The 16,568-nt window shown below is 38.0% G+C and overlaps 1 protein-coding gene across 2 annotated transcripts in view; it reads left to right on the top strand.

Annotated features, from left to right (window-relative positions):
- march8 (membrane-associated ring finger (C3HC4) 8) overlaps positions 1–16,568 on the top strand; it is a 90,256-nt gene that overhangs the window by 21,543 nt on the left and 52,145 nt on the right. For both annotated transcript variants that reach the window (XM_024297839.2, XM_024297838.2), the window contains exon 2: positions 6,262–6,434. In XM_024297839.2, coding sequence (XP_024153607.1) covers positions 6,366–6,434 — 69 coding nt within the window. In that variant the 5' untranslated portion in view covers positions 6,262–6,365. The remainder of the gene's footprint in view (positions 1–6,261; positions 6,435–16,568) is intronic.

Below are 16,568 nucleotides of genomic sequence, written 5' to 3'. Positions count from 1 at the left end.
GAGAGCCACGCTCCTCTGATATCAAATCGTTAATTTCACAAGTTATCACACTAGTTAGAGAAGGGCAGATATGAAGTATGGGGAAAAAATTGGAGGAAAAAATTGCTTGTTAAGAAATTACACCATTCCGGTGAAGTAGCTATCAAAAGTCCTTACTGTGTTAAAACTTGATTGGGCTCTTAGTGCTATTCACTAGTTTCAGCTCCACTTGACCATTGTAATTTAGTTTTAAAGATGAAAATAACTGGCCACTTAGATTTTTGGAAGAGGCTTAAATGACTTACTCCAATGAAAACTTTGTTGTTGGTGTTTTTAATGTGTTCTTGTCGCATTTTTCTGATGATGGAGGACGCGTATACTTAGCATTAGCATTAATTGCATTTCTGAGTATTCTTTTATATACATCGTTGCGTCTGGAGTGAATTTCCAATGAACTACTGTCGCATTGCAGAAACTATGACCAAGAAATGGTCATAGTTTTTAATATGCATTGGTTAAAAACTGCATAATCATATTTAAAAGGCCACTGAGAGTGCTTTTAGAATGGCTCAAAAGATAAGTGAAGTGAGACTTTAAGCTCAGAGTTGTGAGTTGCTCATGGCTGATAGTAAACTTCTCCAACTTCTGCATTTACGATTTCATATAACCAGTTAGAAGCAGATCCATTCACTGAAAGCCGTCATCTCTATAACTTGCTGCCATGGCAACAGGTCAGTATCATATTGGAGCTGATGGAGGTCTGCGAGTGGTCGCAGTGTTGCTGTATTTGAGGCATCTCGTAGCTCTGCAGTGAAGTATTTGACTGGCAGTCAGCCCAGCGGAGCCACACACACACTCACACAGGACTGGAAATGGCTTGATCTCACATCCCAGAGACCTTCTGACAACTTGATTGACGGAATGGGTTTAGCTTTATTAATATGGGAAAATATTCATGCTGCAAGACGTTAAATGTTCATGTATTTTATGGATATGTAGCAAAAATATAGTCTTCCTTCCTCCAGATCGACTGGACAGTCCAATTATTAGCAGCATGATAATAATAGAGGGGGTGGTGGGTTCACTGCAGTTCCTTTTCTTTCAGATGTGTGGTAATGAGTTTGTTGGTGTTTGAGCAGAAGTGAGTTTTGTTGTTGCAGTCATGGCTGCTGCTTCAAATGGCCTCAGGAGCAAAAAAAAAAAACAAAAAACACTTGACTCAGACCCCAGTGTGCTTTATAATGATTTCTTCCACTAAAATGTGTGACAATTCCCACTTTTTTTCACCGTGTCTCAACAGCCAGCCACACGTTCATCCAGGCTGTCCATTACGAGTGACCTGTTATTCTTAAGTGATCGCCTGCTTACTACTACAGTAGCAGGAGTATGAGGTCAAAGGAGGATCAGCTAAAAGAATGAAAAACAGATTGAGTATTTAAAGACCACCAGTTTCTATTTAGTATGCCCCAGTTACTATCTATTGAGCACCAGTTAATATCTAGTGCACACCAGTTGCTATCTAGTACGCCCCAGTTACTTTCTGGTCCACACCAGTTATTATCTAGTGTGCACAAGTTATTATCTAGTGTGCACAAGTTATTATCTAGTGAGCACCGGTTACTATCTCGTGAGCACCAGTTACTATCTAGTGTGCAAAAGTTACTATCTTGTGAGAACCAGTTACTATCTCGTGAGCACCAGTTACTATCTGGTGTTCACCAATTACTATCTAGTGCGCACCAGTTACTATCTAGTGTGCACCAATTACTATCTGGTGTTCACCAATTGCTATCTAGTGAGAACCAGTTACTATCTAGTGAGAACCGGTTACTATCTAGTGTGCACCGGTTATTATCTAGTGTGCACCAGTTATTATCTAGTGTGCAAAAGTTACTATCTAGTGAGAACCAGTTACTATCTCGTGTGCACCATTTACTATCTGGTGTTCACCAATTACAATCTAGTGCGCACCAGTTACTATCTAGTGTGCACCAATTACTATCTGGTGTTCACCAATTGCTATCTAGTAAGCACCAGTTACTATCTAGTGAGAACCAGTTACTATCTAGTGAGAACCAGTTACTATCTAGTGTGCACCAGTTATTATCTAGTGTGCACCAGTTATTATCTAGTGTGCACAAGTTACTATCTAGTGAGAACCAGTTACTATCTCGTGAGCACCAGTTACTATCTAGCGTGCACCAGTTACTATCTGGTGTTCACCAATTACTATCTAGCGCGCACCAATTACTATCTCGTGTTCACCAATTACTATCTAGTAAGCACCAGTTACTATCTCGTGAGCACCAGTTACTATCTAGTGGGCACCAATTACTATCTGATGTTCACCAATCACTATCTAGTGAGCACCAGTTACTATCTAGTTTGCACCAGTTATTATCTAGTGTGCACCAGTTACTATCTAGTGTGCACCAGTTATTATCTAGTGTGCACCAGTTACTATCTAGTGTGCACCAGTTATTATCTGGTGTTCACCAATTACTATCTAGTGCGCACCAGTTAATATATTGTGCGCACCAGATAATAACTGTTTTTTTCCCCTGATTTTTTTCAGGAGTCTTTGTAAACCCAAAAGTGTTAAAAAAAAAAAATCAACAGTTGGTCAAAATTTACCTTGTTTTCATTTGTTGTTTTGGTTGTTGTGTTGAGTTTTGTTTTTTCTTCCTTTGCTTTCAGCCCCCAATTTTTAACCCCTTAACGCCTGAATTCATTTTCTGGTATGAAAAAACATATATCACTTATATTAAGCTTTTAAGCAGATGCTAAATTTTGGTAATTTTGGAGACAAAATGGTTTGTCGCAAATTTGTGACATTAGGCATTAAGGGGTTAGAATTTAAATTAAGATTTTCTGTTTTCAGAGTTGACCCCCAATTTCATATTCATTTTATTTTAGAGTAGAGACAACATGGGTGTTGCTAACAACAGACACTGTTTTGGAGCGGAAATAACGTCACCATAACTTATTTTTCCCAATGTCAATCATGTCTCTGTAGCCAATGAGCTACAAGCCTCACCCCCATATTTAGGGGCAACACCAAAAATGAAAAGTCTGAATTTAAACCGTAAAGAAGGAGAGTTGAAAATACATAACGGCTGCTGTTACAAGTAAAGTTTTTCTTTTTTTCCCCAAGTTTACAATGTGGACTTAATTAAAACTGTTTTCAAATTTTTCCTTTTCAATGTCTATTAATCAAACTTAAGATCTGGTTTTTCATCCCCTTTACGCTGATCCAGATTTGACCCCATACAGGAGCTCCAAGTGGCTATAAATGCAGATGAAACTCCTGTTCTTGCATTGAAAACTCAATCTCTGCTTGACCTAATTCTTGATGAACATCTTCAAAATGAACTCGAGACGTAAAAGAGTGACAGAATGAAGATGCCGCATGCTTGAATGACAGCAATTATGTTAACAGGATGATTTCTAAAATCCTAACAAGCCTTTAATAAAAACAATTGGAACCATTTGACAAATTTACAACTCCTAACTTCATTCCGCACACGCTCAGGAGCTCGGATGTAATTTCATTTCCACTGCCAGCTCCTGCTGTGCAGCTCTCTTTGTGCTTTATGGTTCAAAATCCTCATTTTCCATGCTGCTATTCTGAGCCACACATTCCTATAATGAGTCGCTTATTATACTTTACTGCCAAACCTCAATATTTATACAATAATAATAACAACGGTTTTCAGACATTTTCTATTATCCAGTAGCATGTTTCTATTTAATTTTAGGGATGCTTGTATACATGGTAGCTGGGATTTCTGCCTTCTTTTCAATGTTTGGCTTTTTTTTTTAGAATTTGTGAGCCAAGAATTTCAAATCTCTGCAGCACCTGACATTGTCTCATTAGCAAACACATGCACAAGTTTTTGCTTTGATAAAATGCCACCAGCCCCTGAAAAAGTCACATCTTCAATAGGAAATGTTCTTTTTATTGACCGATTAAGCAGCGTCTGAAAATGATGCACATGGAGAACAGATAAAGACGCTTCATAATGTTGATTTTTTTTTTTTTTTTTTGCTCACAGAAATGTCTGCCGCGTGGAGGAATATCAACCGGGTTATTTTTCTTTTTAAAAATGTAGATCATGATTCATGCCCACGCTCAGCTGTCAAGCCTTTAGTTTGCTGGACAAATGTGTTGGAAGCCGACGGCTCGAGCACAAAAGCTTTCTAGAACTGCTGTCTGTGCGTCTGTCAGAGCCCGCTGATCCCTTCATCTTGACGTGTTCTTGTCAAACACACTGGAGTGAACGGCATTGCTGGCTGTTCTGATCGCTCGCTGAACGGGCTTCAGTTCATAGCCGGTGTCAACACATGCCGGCGATCACCTCCTGCTGCTCCCGAGTGCTTGCTCCTCATTACTGCTGTATTTCCAACCTCCTGTCCGTCTCCTTGTTTTTGGGTTCTCATCCTCCTCTTTTCTTTTTTTCATATCGCAGAGCTTAAGGGTCTCCTCGACAGACGTGCACACACACTTAGAAGTCAGCGTGAGAGGGAGCTGAGGCTTAATTGCTGTCGGTGGCAGTGCAGATGGCTGCATTAACTGAACTTAAAACAAGGCATTTGTTAAACCTCCGGAATATCTCACAAGGACGACTCCACGCTGCTTCTGATTTGAAGACTGTCTGAAAGCAATCCAAAGAGAGTCCACTCCCAGCAGCTCTCTTGAGTCACAACTCTGACTCAAGGTCTTTGTGGAGAAAAAAAACGAATTCCTGCACACCTCTGTGGTTTATTACACTCTTCAGATGTTCTCTTTCAAAAGTTATTACACTTTCTGCTTTTCAGGGACGAGCTTCTGTCAGTCTGTCGAAGTCCCTGCTGATTGTTGCCTTCTGGTTTAAGTTTGGATTCCAGTTCCTTTGGGAACTTCTGTTGAAGGTCAAAATCAAGCAGAAAACAGTGAGAATGTTTTTCGATGGTATCCTAGAGATTAGAAATATGTCTCTGTTTAACTGAATTAATCTGCAAAAATAATTTTACAAATTTTTAATAAATAGTTCTGGCTCTACAAACTCTTCAGGGTGCTCAAGGGTTTGTGGGAGTTCAGTCCTCCAGTCCATATGACTGTGGATTTGGAGAAAGTATTCAACACCGTCTCCCCATGGTGTCCTGTGGAAGGCGCTCTGTGAGGATGGAGTCCAGGGAGCCTTGAGAGCTATCTGTAGTATCAGAGCAGGAGCTTGGTTCCCATATTTGGCAGTAATATGGACCTCTTCCTGGAGCATGTTGGACTCCAGCAGGGCTTCCCTTTATCATAATCTTTATAGACAGAATTTCTAGATCGAGGGGGTCTGGTTTGGAGACCACAGAATCTGTTTTTTGCAGACCCTATTGTCCTGTTGGCTTCATCGAGCCAGGACCTCCAGCAGCTGGGCTGAGGGTCAACCAAGTCTGAGGCCTTGATTTTATCTTGAGGTCTTGTTCACGAGTGAGGTAAGATCGGAGTGTGAGATGGGCAGACGGATTGGAACTGCGGTAGCTGTGCTGGTCTGTTGTGGTAAAGGAAGCAGAGCCGGAAAGCAAATCACTTCATTTACTGGTTGTTCCAATACTCGCCTATGGTCATGAGCTCTGGGTCATGACCGAAAGAACAAGGTCCCAAATACAAACTGAGATTCCTCTGTAGGGTGACTGGGCATTCCCTTAAAGATAGGGTGAGAAGCTCAGAGACTTTCGAGTAGTCCCACTTCTCCGTCACATTGTGAGGTGCTAGTTAATGTGGCTGGGCATCTATGCCTCCTTGACGCCTCTCCGAGGAGGTGCTCCGGATATGTCCCACTAGGCAGAGACCTTGGGGAAGACCTAGGCCCCGCTGGAGGTATCTCGGAACGCCTCATGGTCTTCCAAGAGGAGGTGGCAGAAGTTGCCGAGGAGAAGCACGGAGATTTTTGCTTAGACTGCTGCTTTCATGACCTGGTCTCGAATGAGAAGTCATAAAGGGACTTCTGTAGCCCTTACAGTATCCTTGGTGAGTTGACGTTGGGAGTGGGGTCATCTATACCCCAGAAGAGAGAGCACTGAACTTTTATTTTTCAATGATTTTTTATTTTTACTGGTGTTCATGGAAGACATGAACTCCTGTCCACCTTCGTCCACATTTGTCATGGTGGGGAGTACACTACAATGTAAGGTTGGGGTCATCTAAGAGATGAGGATAAGAGATCAAGCATCTAAAAGTCTTTTCTTCAATTAACAATAAACCAAAATACAAATAAAATATTTTAACATGATGTTTTGTCTTATTTGCAGGGAGGTGTGGGCAAGGTGTCATCATCCGGACCATCATGCCCTTCACCCTGGGAGGAGTGGTAGAGGAACTGTATATGTGAGTGACCCTGGTTGGCTCCGCTGGGATGAATATGCCACTACACCAAATCTCTGTCATCCCCCGCGAGGGAAAAGCGAAGGACAAGGACAAACAGGTAGGAGGAGAATTCCAAGGGATGAGTTGAAGATATTCTGATGGATAAACTAAACTCGATGTTCCTTCGCCGTTATTCTTGAAAGGTTGAAGGCCAAAACAAGCATTCGAGAAAGTGTGAAACAATGGAAGTCTCAAGATGGTGAACTTGCCCATTGCATTCAAATTGATCCATATTACATAACACATACAGTCAAGGGCCAGTTCAGTGTCTTTAGAGTATAAAGAAAAAATTGAACTAACATTATCCTGGCAAATACTTAGTAATACACAGTATCATTGATGACACCGAACAAGGTATTGCCAAAGGAATAAGGCTTTAAGGCAGTGATGGACACGACTCCCTCCTGTTGGAATAGTTTGCAAAAGTATTTTGTTATCTTTGCTGATAGGATCCGGGAAATGCTTATAGGATTTCTTTTGTCTGGCTGATGAAAACATCTCTTAGTGTTGTGAGCTGATTGGCAATAATCTTCTTAGCTGAGCAGACAGCTCATCTCAGCCAGGTTGTAGAGGAAGCAGAGAAACCGGGTCAAGGAGTGCAAGCAAGAATGTCACTGCAATCTCTATAATGACTTTTTTTTTTAAATCCCCTTGGTGATTTTTGCCAGCAGATCTAATGATACTCTAGTTGTATAATGGTGACTTTGCTTGTCCGATTCTTACTTAAGAAAATAGCGTTTCAGCAAGGTCAAGCAAATTCTGAGACTAAATGTCCTTGAAAGAAGCTAAAACTTGATTTTAGTTGGGAAGAAAAATATATTTTTAGTCACAGATTTTGCAAGTTGTTCTACTGTGTGTATATATATATATAGACTCTTCAACTGTGAGTAACATAATGTAAAAAAATAATCAATGAAATTGTCTTGTATGATTTTTAGAGATTATTTTTTGTTTAATGATGCATTGAATGGATATATTTAATCAAAACCAGAAGTTCACTTTAATACTTTGTAATGTAACCCTGGCTAACAATGAGAAGTCGTATGTTTCCAGTAGGTGTCCACCAGGTTTGCACTATAGCTGCTATTTTGGTCCATTCCTCCATTTTTATTTATTTATTTATTTATTTAGTAGGGACGGATATAAAAACATAGACATACAGCAAAGCAGCAGTCCCATGCCTATATCATCATGCTTGTAGCAGGAGCTAATTTGCAGCATTTGTCCCCTGATGGGCTTTTTATACAATAAAATAATCGTGATAAGGCATAAAATGAAGTGACTGGTTACAAAATGACAAAATTGTCTAAAAACAGAGACTTGTTAAAAGGATAAATATATACGTACACACACGTATACATATATGCATACATACACCTAAGCCAACCTCACTCAAACATGTGTGCAACGCTGCTGCTGGTACAGCCAGGACTTTGTCTGTTTTTTAAAAAGACTGAAGCTGGTCATAGATTTCAAATCAGCAGGAAGTAAATTCCAGAGTCCTGTTCCCTTCACAGAGAGAGCAGACTGAGCAAAAGAGGTTTTGCGAAATGCAGATCTTCTCGAGAGAAGAATATATTAAAGATTACAATGACAATTTAAAAAAAAAGCAAAACAATTAATAAAAAATCTATATTACATTTTAGAAAATAAAAAATAAAGTTCCAAAAACAAAAAATGTTATTCCAAAAAAAGGAAAAAAAGACAAAATAAAAAGGAAACGTTTTGGGAAAAAGTTATTTCCAGAAATCAAAATAAAATGTTAATAAATAAAACAAAAACTAAGGACCTGAAAAAGATTGTATAATTGGTTGCTCATGGAGGACATTACTGATTAGATGATGACGTTTGTTTACCTTCTCAAGCAGAAGTTATTCAGCATGACGATATCTTTCGACAGAAGATATTTCTTCAAGATTCTGACCACAACCACTGGAAAAAAACGGTGATTTGCTCAATCAGAGCTTTGTCACAAATTGGGTTAAACATCCTTCTGCTTTGACTCTTCTTCAAAACTCAAATGTCATCATCCGATCCGTAACACCCAGCTTTCTTAGCTTCTGATTTTGTATCATTTCATTTTGATTTCCAGAAATTACTATTGTTTACTAAAATGTTTAGCTTCTGTTTTATTTTGGTATTGTAGTTGTTTTTTTTAGCATTTACTTTACTTTTTTAATAGTCATTGTGATCTTTGATGTTTTTGCACTGAGTGATTTGTTGATTTGTACTTCAGGGCCACCGTACCTTCCTGAGCCAGACAATTTATGTGGTGTAAGATCATCTTTCCATCAGTTTTCATAAATTAGATGGTAAATTATATAGTAATATAAATGTGTCTCATGGTTCATTGAAGGATTGAGTGTTGGGGTTCTGGTTGCTTTCTTCTTCTATGGTCATGAGGCAGCAGAAGTTACATTTCTTTATTACTGAGAATAAATGTTACTCTATGAGTTTGGCTGGGTTCGGAGCCGCCATCTTTTCCAGCAGAGTAAACCCTGCATCGCTGCTTGGCATCAGTCTCTGCTTCTTTATTCCCCTTGAAGAGTATAAGCATGAGCGCCAATGATTTCTGACCTCTCTGGCACAATCATCGGTGGAGGAAAGCAAGAACTCTGAATCTGCTTGAGGGACTTGATATGTGTGTGTCCCTAGAGAACACAGGGGTCCATCAACCCCTTTAAATCACCTCCACTAGTTCTTGAATGCCTCCAGTGGAAGGAAATCATCTTCTCCAAAATACAGCAGGGGGGCTTGCAATCCATGCATTGGGATTTTCTCTTTAGGAAAAAGAGTTTTGGGAATATTTATAAAAAGAGCAGCAAATGACTTGCATAGAACAAGCTGTGCATATTTAGAAAAAAAGGAAAAAAAAATCAGTTCCTTGACAGTTCTCGGCTCTAACGAGTAGCAGCCACATTCAGGTCTGTGGTTTTTGATAAGGCGTTCAGCAAATGGATTATGCATGAGTTCACAATGAAGCGGCTCTGATGCCGGCTGCCAGGTACCGAGGAAGAAAAAGAACATTGACTTTTTCCATTTGAGGTCCCCCAAACTTGTTGAGGAAATGCATATTTCAGCCCCTGAGCTGTTAATTATTGTATCTCTTTAACCTCATCTGCGAAATCGCCCGCGTTGTCGTGTCTGTCCCAAATTATTTACATGCAGAGTATGCAATTATGTCCAGAGAGCCGTGAAATGCAGCTAAACTTTGCAGGACGCAGCTGTTGCTTTTAATTCACAGTAACACACAAATTCACACAAACAAAAGGGACCCGGCGAGCATCGCCTGAATAATTAGAAACATTTCTGAATGAGTGTTTGTGTGTGAACTCACGAAGCAAAAACTCACATGGATCTTTTTGAAATGGCATCAATTCAATGAAAAAAGAGAAAAGTCCTCAGAATTTGTTTTAGTGACCACTGCTTGTTTAAAGTTTATAGAAGGTTCAAACACTGGAGATGATGGAGCATCACTGCTTTCTGCACTCGTATTACTGATCTTCCTGAACGTTTAAAACCCTCAAAATCTAAAGAGGAGGAACTAGATGACAGCCCTGTTTACTGTAGTTTAACATTACTCATTTGATGCTCTAAAGCACATGTCCAGATCATTTTATTTTATTTTATTGATATTAATGGCCTGACGTTATCTTGCGCTTATTTCTAGCTTGTATAATTTTGACAAAATATATTTTTTTTGGAGAGTAAAATATTGAAAGTTATTAAAGTTTTGAGTTTATTTATTCTGGAAAAAAATATTCCTGCCTTTTTGTTATTCATATTTATGTTAAAAAATTATGGTTTTAAACTTTTAAAAATTGGCATTCTGCATTTTTGGACCATTTCGGCATTTACTAAGATCTTTTAGGCTTTTTTGGATATTAACTAATATTTCAGCTATATGCTTGATGTTTTGGTTAATTTAGGCTTTTTCAAAGTTTTTTAGGGTCTTTCTTAATTGCTCTAATATTTACACGCTAACTGTTTTGGCTAATTTAGGCTTTTTTCAGTTTTTAGGCTGTTTTGAAGTTTAGCTATCTTTTCCAGCTACATGCTAGTTGTTTTGGCTAACCTAGAGTTTTTTGTTTGTTTTTTAGGCTAATTTTGCATTTAGCTCATATTTTAGCTGGGTATCACCTTAAGCGTTACCAGCTTATATATATATATATATATATATATATATATATATATATATATATATATATTATTATTATTATTATTATTTTCATTATTATTAAAATATTTAAAAGCTTAAAAAAAAAATATTGAGCACATGAATAGCATCACGACTTGTTGACTTACAACAAGCATTTGCATTGTGTCAAACAGTAAAGCTAGCAAATTTAGTGTTTTCAGCTATTGGCTTCAGTGATTTCAGCTAGCATCTTCAGCGTTTTTAGCTATTAGCTTCAGTGTTTTCAGGTAGCATCTTCAGTGTTTTCAGCTATTAGCTTCAGTGATTACTGCTAGCATCTTCAGCTTTTTTAGCTGTTAGCTTCAGTGATTTTAGCTAGCATCTTCAGCGTTTTTAGCTATTAGCTTCAGTGTTTTCAGGTAGCATCTTCAGCGTTTTTAGCTATTGGCTTCAGTGATTTCAGCTAGCATCTTCAGCGTTTTTAGCTATTAGCTTCAGTGTTTTCAGGTAGCATCTTCAGTGTTTTCAGCTATTAGCTTCAGTGAATACTGCTAGCATCTTCAGCATTTTCAGCCATTAGCTTCAGTGATTTCAGCTAGCATCTTCAATGGCTAAATTCAGCTTACAGCATTCACACTAGCATTAATACAGGTAATGCTATATATCTAGTTCATAATTACTTTATGTTCAAAAGTTACAGTTTTAAAGTTTTAAAAATGTAGTTTTACAGTGTTCAATACATTTTTATCCTGTTCGGCCCGTGACCTAAGGTGTGTTTTGGATTTTGGCCCCTTGACGCCTGAGTTTGACACCCCTGCTCTAAAGGTTTTTTAAAATGTTGATTAGACCTGAGGATATGCAACACTTTTCAAGTGTTAACAGAATGAAAACTGTCCAAGTGAGTCCTTCCAGATTGTCGTGCCCAGAGCCTCGCAAATGGAGACGTCTTGACAGTCTCCCATAAAGCCTTGGGGCCTGGAATAAGTGAGCATAAAATTAAATTGTCAAGAAAAGAAGCGTGGACATGTAAAGCTGGTGGATAATAATGATAGGACTTGGAAAAAAAATCTAAATTTTGTTGGCTTTCGTCTGTTTTTGTTCACACACTTTTGTTAAAAGCCGTCCACATATCAGGCGCATTCTGTACAAAAACGTAAGTTCATTCTAGTTTTATTTTAATGTATTTACTTAGCACATGAATAGCATATTGACTTACAACTTACAACAAACTTCTAAAACAGAAGATTGAAGTAGAGCATTTGCGTTGTGTCAATCTGTAAAGCATGCAGAAAGAAAAACAAAAGACAATAGATTGAAGGACCCATGGAGACAGTAAAATGTGACAGCAAACAATTTACATAAAATAAATTGGGTTTGGCTAACAGTCTATTTTTTTTATTTGATTTTGTAGATTGACGAGAAGTTTTCAGTAAAAAGTAGGTCACCATGAGTATTCCATGAGGTAAAGGTTTTTTCCGGTGTTCTTTGTTAAAGCTGTAAAAAAAATTTTTTTTCAATTTTTTTTAATTCATGGTAATCTGTGGAAGAATTAATTAAAATTGTAATCTTATGAAAAAAACCTCAGTTTATTCAACATTTAAAACTTTTATTGTTCCTTTCCCTCATAATGTTAGAAATTTCTGGATTTTTTATTATTTGAAATTTTTTTTGTTTTGTATCTTATTATTATACGACAGAGTACTAGGGCCACCAAATTATTTTTAAATAATTTTGAGGTTTTTTGTGTCGTAAATGTACAACTTTTAACCTAGTAAATTTGACTTTTAATCTAGTCAATGTATGACTTTTATTCTCGTACATTTTAAATTTTTTATTCCGTAAATTAATGAGTTTTAATTTAATAAATTTACGACTTTTAATCTAGAAAATTTTCTTACCTTGAATCTCGTAAATTGAACTTTATCTTGTAAATTTGGCTTTTAATCTTGTTAATTTACTAGTTTTAATCTCGTAAATTGAAGACTTTTATGGTAGTGAATTTATTACTTTTAATCTTATAAATGTATTACTTTTAATTTCTGAAATATACTAGATTAAATGAAAAAAGTTTGACTTTTAAAAGCATAAATAATATTTATATACAACTTTATTCTTGTAATTTAACAGTTACAACTTTTGTCTCGTAAATTTACAAGATTTAAAGTTGTAATTTGAATAAAAATGTGTAAATTGGGCCCTAATACTCAGTCGTTTTATTAAACATTATTAACCAATTTTTTTTATTCTTTAAACTTAGATTACATAACTTTGCAATAAGCTTAATCATTGCCAGCAGCATTCAGCTAATAAATGCTCCACCTGAAGTGATTGTGATGAATTTAATCAATTTTAAATTGTTTAAATTCCCTTTACTGCATTTTTTTCATCGCTCTCAGGGATTTATTTATTTTATGATTCTGAAAAATTAAATTTTCTAATTGCTATTTAACTAAATCTAAAACTCTATAAAATCATTTTTCCTTCTTAACCAAACATTTTAGTGTTTTGACTCTCAAATTCATTTTAGTGCAACTTAATTTTAAGTTCCTTTGACAAAAATTGTTATCATGCAGTACTGCAAAATGTTAATCACATGTTCTGCACGTATACCGCCGTGCTTCTACTGTCAAGTCTAGTAAAAAATCATTGGACATCCAACTTTTACGGATACTTAAATTCATCTTTGGATGTTTGGAGGCCAGATTTTTGCTCGTCTGCATGTAAACTCTCGCCAAGAAGAAGGATTAAGAACACACCTAATCTTAATCTTTTAACATGGCACATCTAGACTGACTAAAGATGGCTGCAGGGGGAATATGAGAAACTTTTTTTTTTTGGTTGAAAATGTCTGGTTTAGGGTTACATAAAATAAATAAATAATTATGTTTTTGCAGAAATATTCAGATTTTTGTGTTAAATCCTAAAAGAAAGATAATTAATTTTCCAGGAAATTAAATCTTTTTTTATTCACGCCTTGTAAATATGACTTTGACACTATTACTTTGCAATTTTGTTACATAGATTTTTGCTGAAATGTCTTTTTTTACAGCAAAAAAAATCTTAAAGAACATTATTTTTGGTAGATAAATAAAAAAAAATTGCCTTTTCATGCACTAAGATAGAAATTATAATATATTCTTAAAGATTTTTTTTTTTTGCATTTGCATTAACTCAATTTGATATAGTACTAATGTAAATTAACTAATTGCTACCTAAAAATAGAAGTTTAGCTCCAATTCATTGATTTTTTTAAACAAATTTAAAAAAAGAAAACTTCAAGTCCTTTGATTTCATTAATTAATATATTTTTTAAAGAGCCTCTGATGAACAAACTCATCGTCACTTAGCAGGATTTCTTGTTTACTCCCCAGTCCCAAACGCTGCTGCTGTTATTCTCCCTTCCCTCTTTTTTTAACAACACACACTTTAGCTTGTGCAGACGGGATGCAGGTACACACACACACACACACACACACAGCTGCTGCCGCTGTTGCTCTGCCCTTCTGTGCAGGATTTGCATGAGTCTCCCAGGGGCTCTCGCTAAGTTGAGCCACTTGATGGAGAAGTGCTAAAAATGTAATTAAATGTGAAAGAGATGACACGATGGCGGCGCTCTTCAGGGCCCTGACTGCTGTGAGGAAGGAATTTGTTTAACCCTGTTAAAGATGTAATTTTTTCAGCCCTTGTGATAGACTTTTTTTTTTTTTAACTGTAATTGTCTGAGCTATATTAGATTTTTCATACGCAGCTCAGAAAATCATCTTTAGTTGTGCTGCTGCATCCTCTCACTCAGGTGGATTTTGACTAGAGCATTACAGTCTTCTCCACCTTTCTATTTTCCGGTTTCGTCGGTCCCTGTTGTCTTTCACGCCTCAGTTTTAATGAAACTAGTTGTTTGACAGCTTTTCTCATTTTTCAACATTATGGTCATAATCCTACTTGTGACTCCAAGCGCAGGAATTTTAAATTTGACATGCAGATAGATTGCTTCGCTCATAAGATGCCGTTCTTCTGGGAAGAACCCGTTTGGACATCAATTCCCTGGAAAATTGGTCGCAACTCTCATCAAACACTTTCTTCTGCTGAATGTCCTCTCTTCCTGTCAGTTGATGGACTGAAAATAGATCTGAAATTATGGGATAGCTGCTCAGGAATGATTGCTTGTGCAAAAAGTAACTGATGCCTTTCTATTTGGTGTTGTAGAAACACCTGAGTCCTCTAGATCAACAATTTAGTTTAGTATTTATTGGATAATCAGTTTGATCAAAAGAAAAGTATCCTAAATTTTACTCCTATTATCTTTTAATCTATTTTAAAAGCAGGTCTTTTAATTATGATTTAGTTATGCCACAAGAACATGCTAAAAACACAAATTTCATTTGAGTGCGTCTTTAAAAAACGTTTAAAATGTTTTTTTTCCGTGTCCCAAAAGCAACATTTGATGATCGGGGTTTGGACCACCGAGGCACTTCGACTGCCCAGTAACCACAGGGTACTGGGCAGTCGAGGTCGTCTGATATTCAAACCTCAGATCCCAGAACAATAGTGCGGTTTCCATACTGGTCATAGACCAGTGGACCTGCTCTACATCCTCTTCATGGGCTGGAGGGTTTATGGGAGTTCGCTCGTCCAGTCCATATGCGTTTGGTGGATTTGGAAAAGGCGGTCGACCGCGTTCCACTGAGGGCTGTCCGGTCTCCGTATGACTGGAGCAGGAGCTTTGTTCGCATAGCCGGCAGTAAGTCAGACCTGTTCCCGGTGCATGTTGCCAGAGTCCAATTTACTACCGGTTCTGTTTATAGTCTTTAAGCAAAGAATGTCTAGCCACAGCCAGGGGCTGGAGGGGATCTGGTTTGGGGACCACAGGATTTCATTTCTGCTCTTTGCAGATGATGTTATTCTGTTGGCTCCATCGAGCCAGGACCTCCAGCATGCATTGGAGCGGTTTGGAGCCGAGTGTGAAGTGGCTGGGATGAGGTTCAGCACCGCTAAGTCTGAGGCCGTGGTTCTCGACCGGAGAAGGGTATTTTGCCCTCTCTCGGTGGGTGGGGTGCTCCTGCCTCAGGTGGAGGAGTTTAAATATTTTGGGGTCTTGTTCATGAGCGAGGGAAGCGTGAGATCGGCAGACGGATTTGAGCGGTCGCTGTACCGGTCCGTTGTGGTGAAAAGAGAGCTGAGCCAGAAAGCAAAGCTCTCGATTTACCGGTCGATCTTTGTTCCAGTACTCACCTATGGTCATGAGCTCTGGGTCTTGACCGAAAGAACGAGATCCCGACTACAAGCGGCTGAAATGAGTTTTCTCCAGAGTGTGGCTGGGCGCTCCCTTAGAGATGGGTGAGGAGCTCAGTCACCCGGAGAGAGCTCGGAGTAGCTTCTCCTCCGCATCGAGAGGAGCCAGTTGAGGTGGCTCGGCATCTGGTCCGGATGCCTCCTGGACGCCTCCCTGGTGAGGTGTTCCGGGCATGTCCCACTGGGCGGAGGCCCCGGGGAAGACCCAGGACACGCTGGAGAGACTATGTTTCTCGGCTGGCCTGGGAACGCCTTGGGGTCCCCCCAGAGGAGCTGGAGGAAGTGGCCGGGGAGAGGGAAGTCTGGGCATCTTTGCTTAGACTGCTGCCCCCGCGACCCGGTCCTGGATGAAGCGGAAGAAGATGGATGGATATTATTTTTTTTATGCATTTTGTTTCTTTCTATCCTAAGTTTTAATGTAAAGTAAAATAACACTTTTGCATAAATAATAGTAATTTTATTGATTTGTCTCTAATGTCAACATTTGTTCAAATACATCACAGGATATGTGAATCCCACCTGATTACAGTAGATGATAGTTTAATTTTTTAAAAATTGATACAACGAAGGGTTTCCCCTATTTTCAAAGCTTTGTGTGTTTACTTAAAATTTGTTTTGTAGACTTACATACATGTAAAGAACTGTTTTAAATATGAAAAGTAAGATGCATTTTTAACTGAAAAGTGATTTTTAGGAAAGCCTTAAACAAAACATTTTGATTTGATCAGATAAGACAAAAAACATTGCAGCAGAAACAGTAGCCTA

Source organism: Oryzias melastigma, linkage group LG15 (assembly GCF_002922805.2).
Source record: "Oryzias melastigma strain HK-1 linkage group LG15, ASM292280v2, whole genome shotgun sequence".
Classification (NCBI taxonomy): Eukaryota; Metazoa; Chordata; class Actinopteri; order Beloniformes; family Adrianichthyidae; genus Oryzias; species Oryzias melastigma.
Note: the sequence above shows the minus strand (reverse complement) of the source record. Positions and strands in the feature narration are given on the sequence as shown.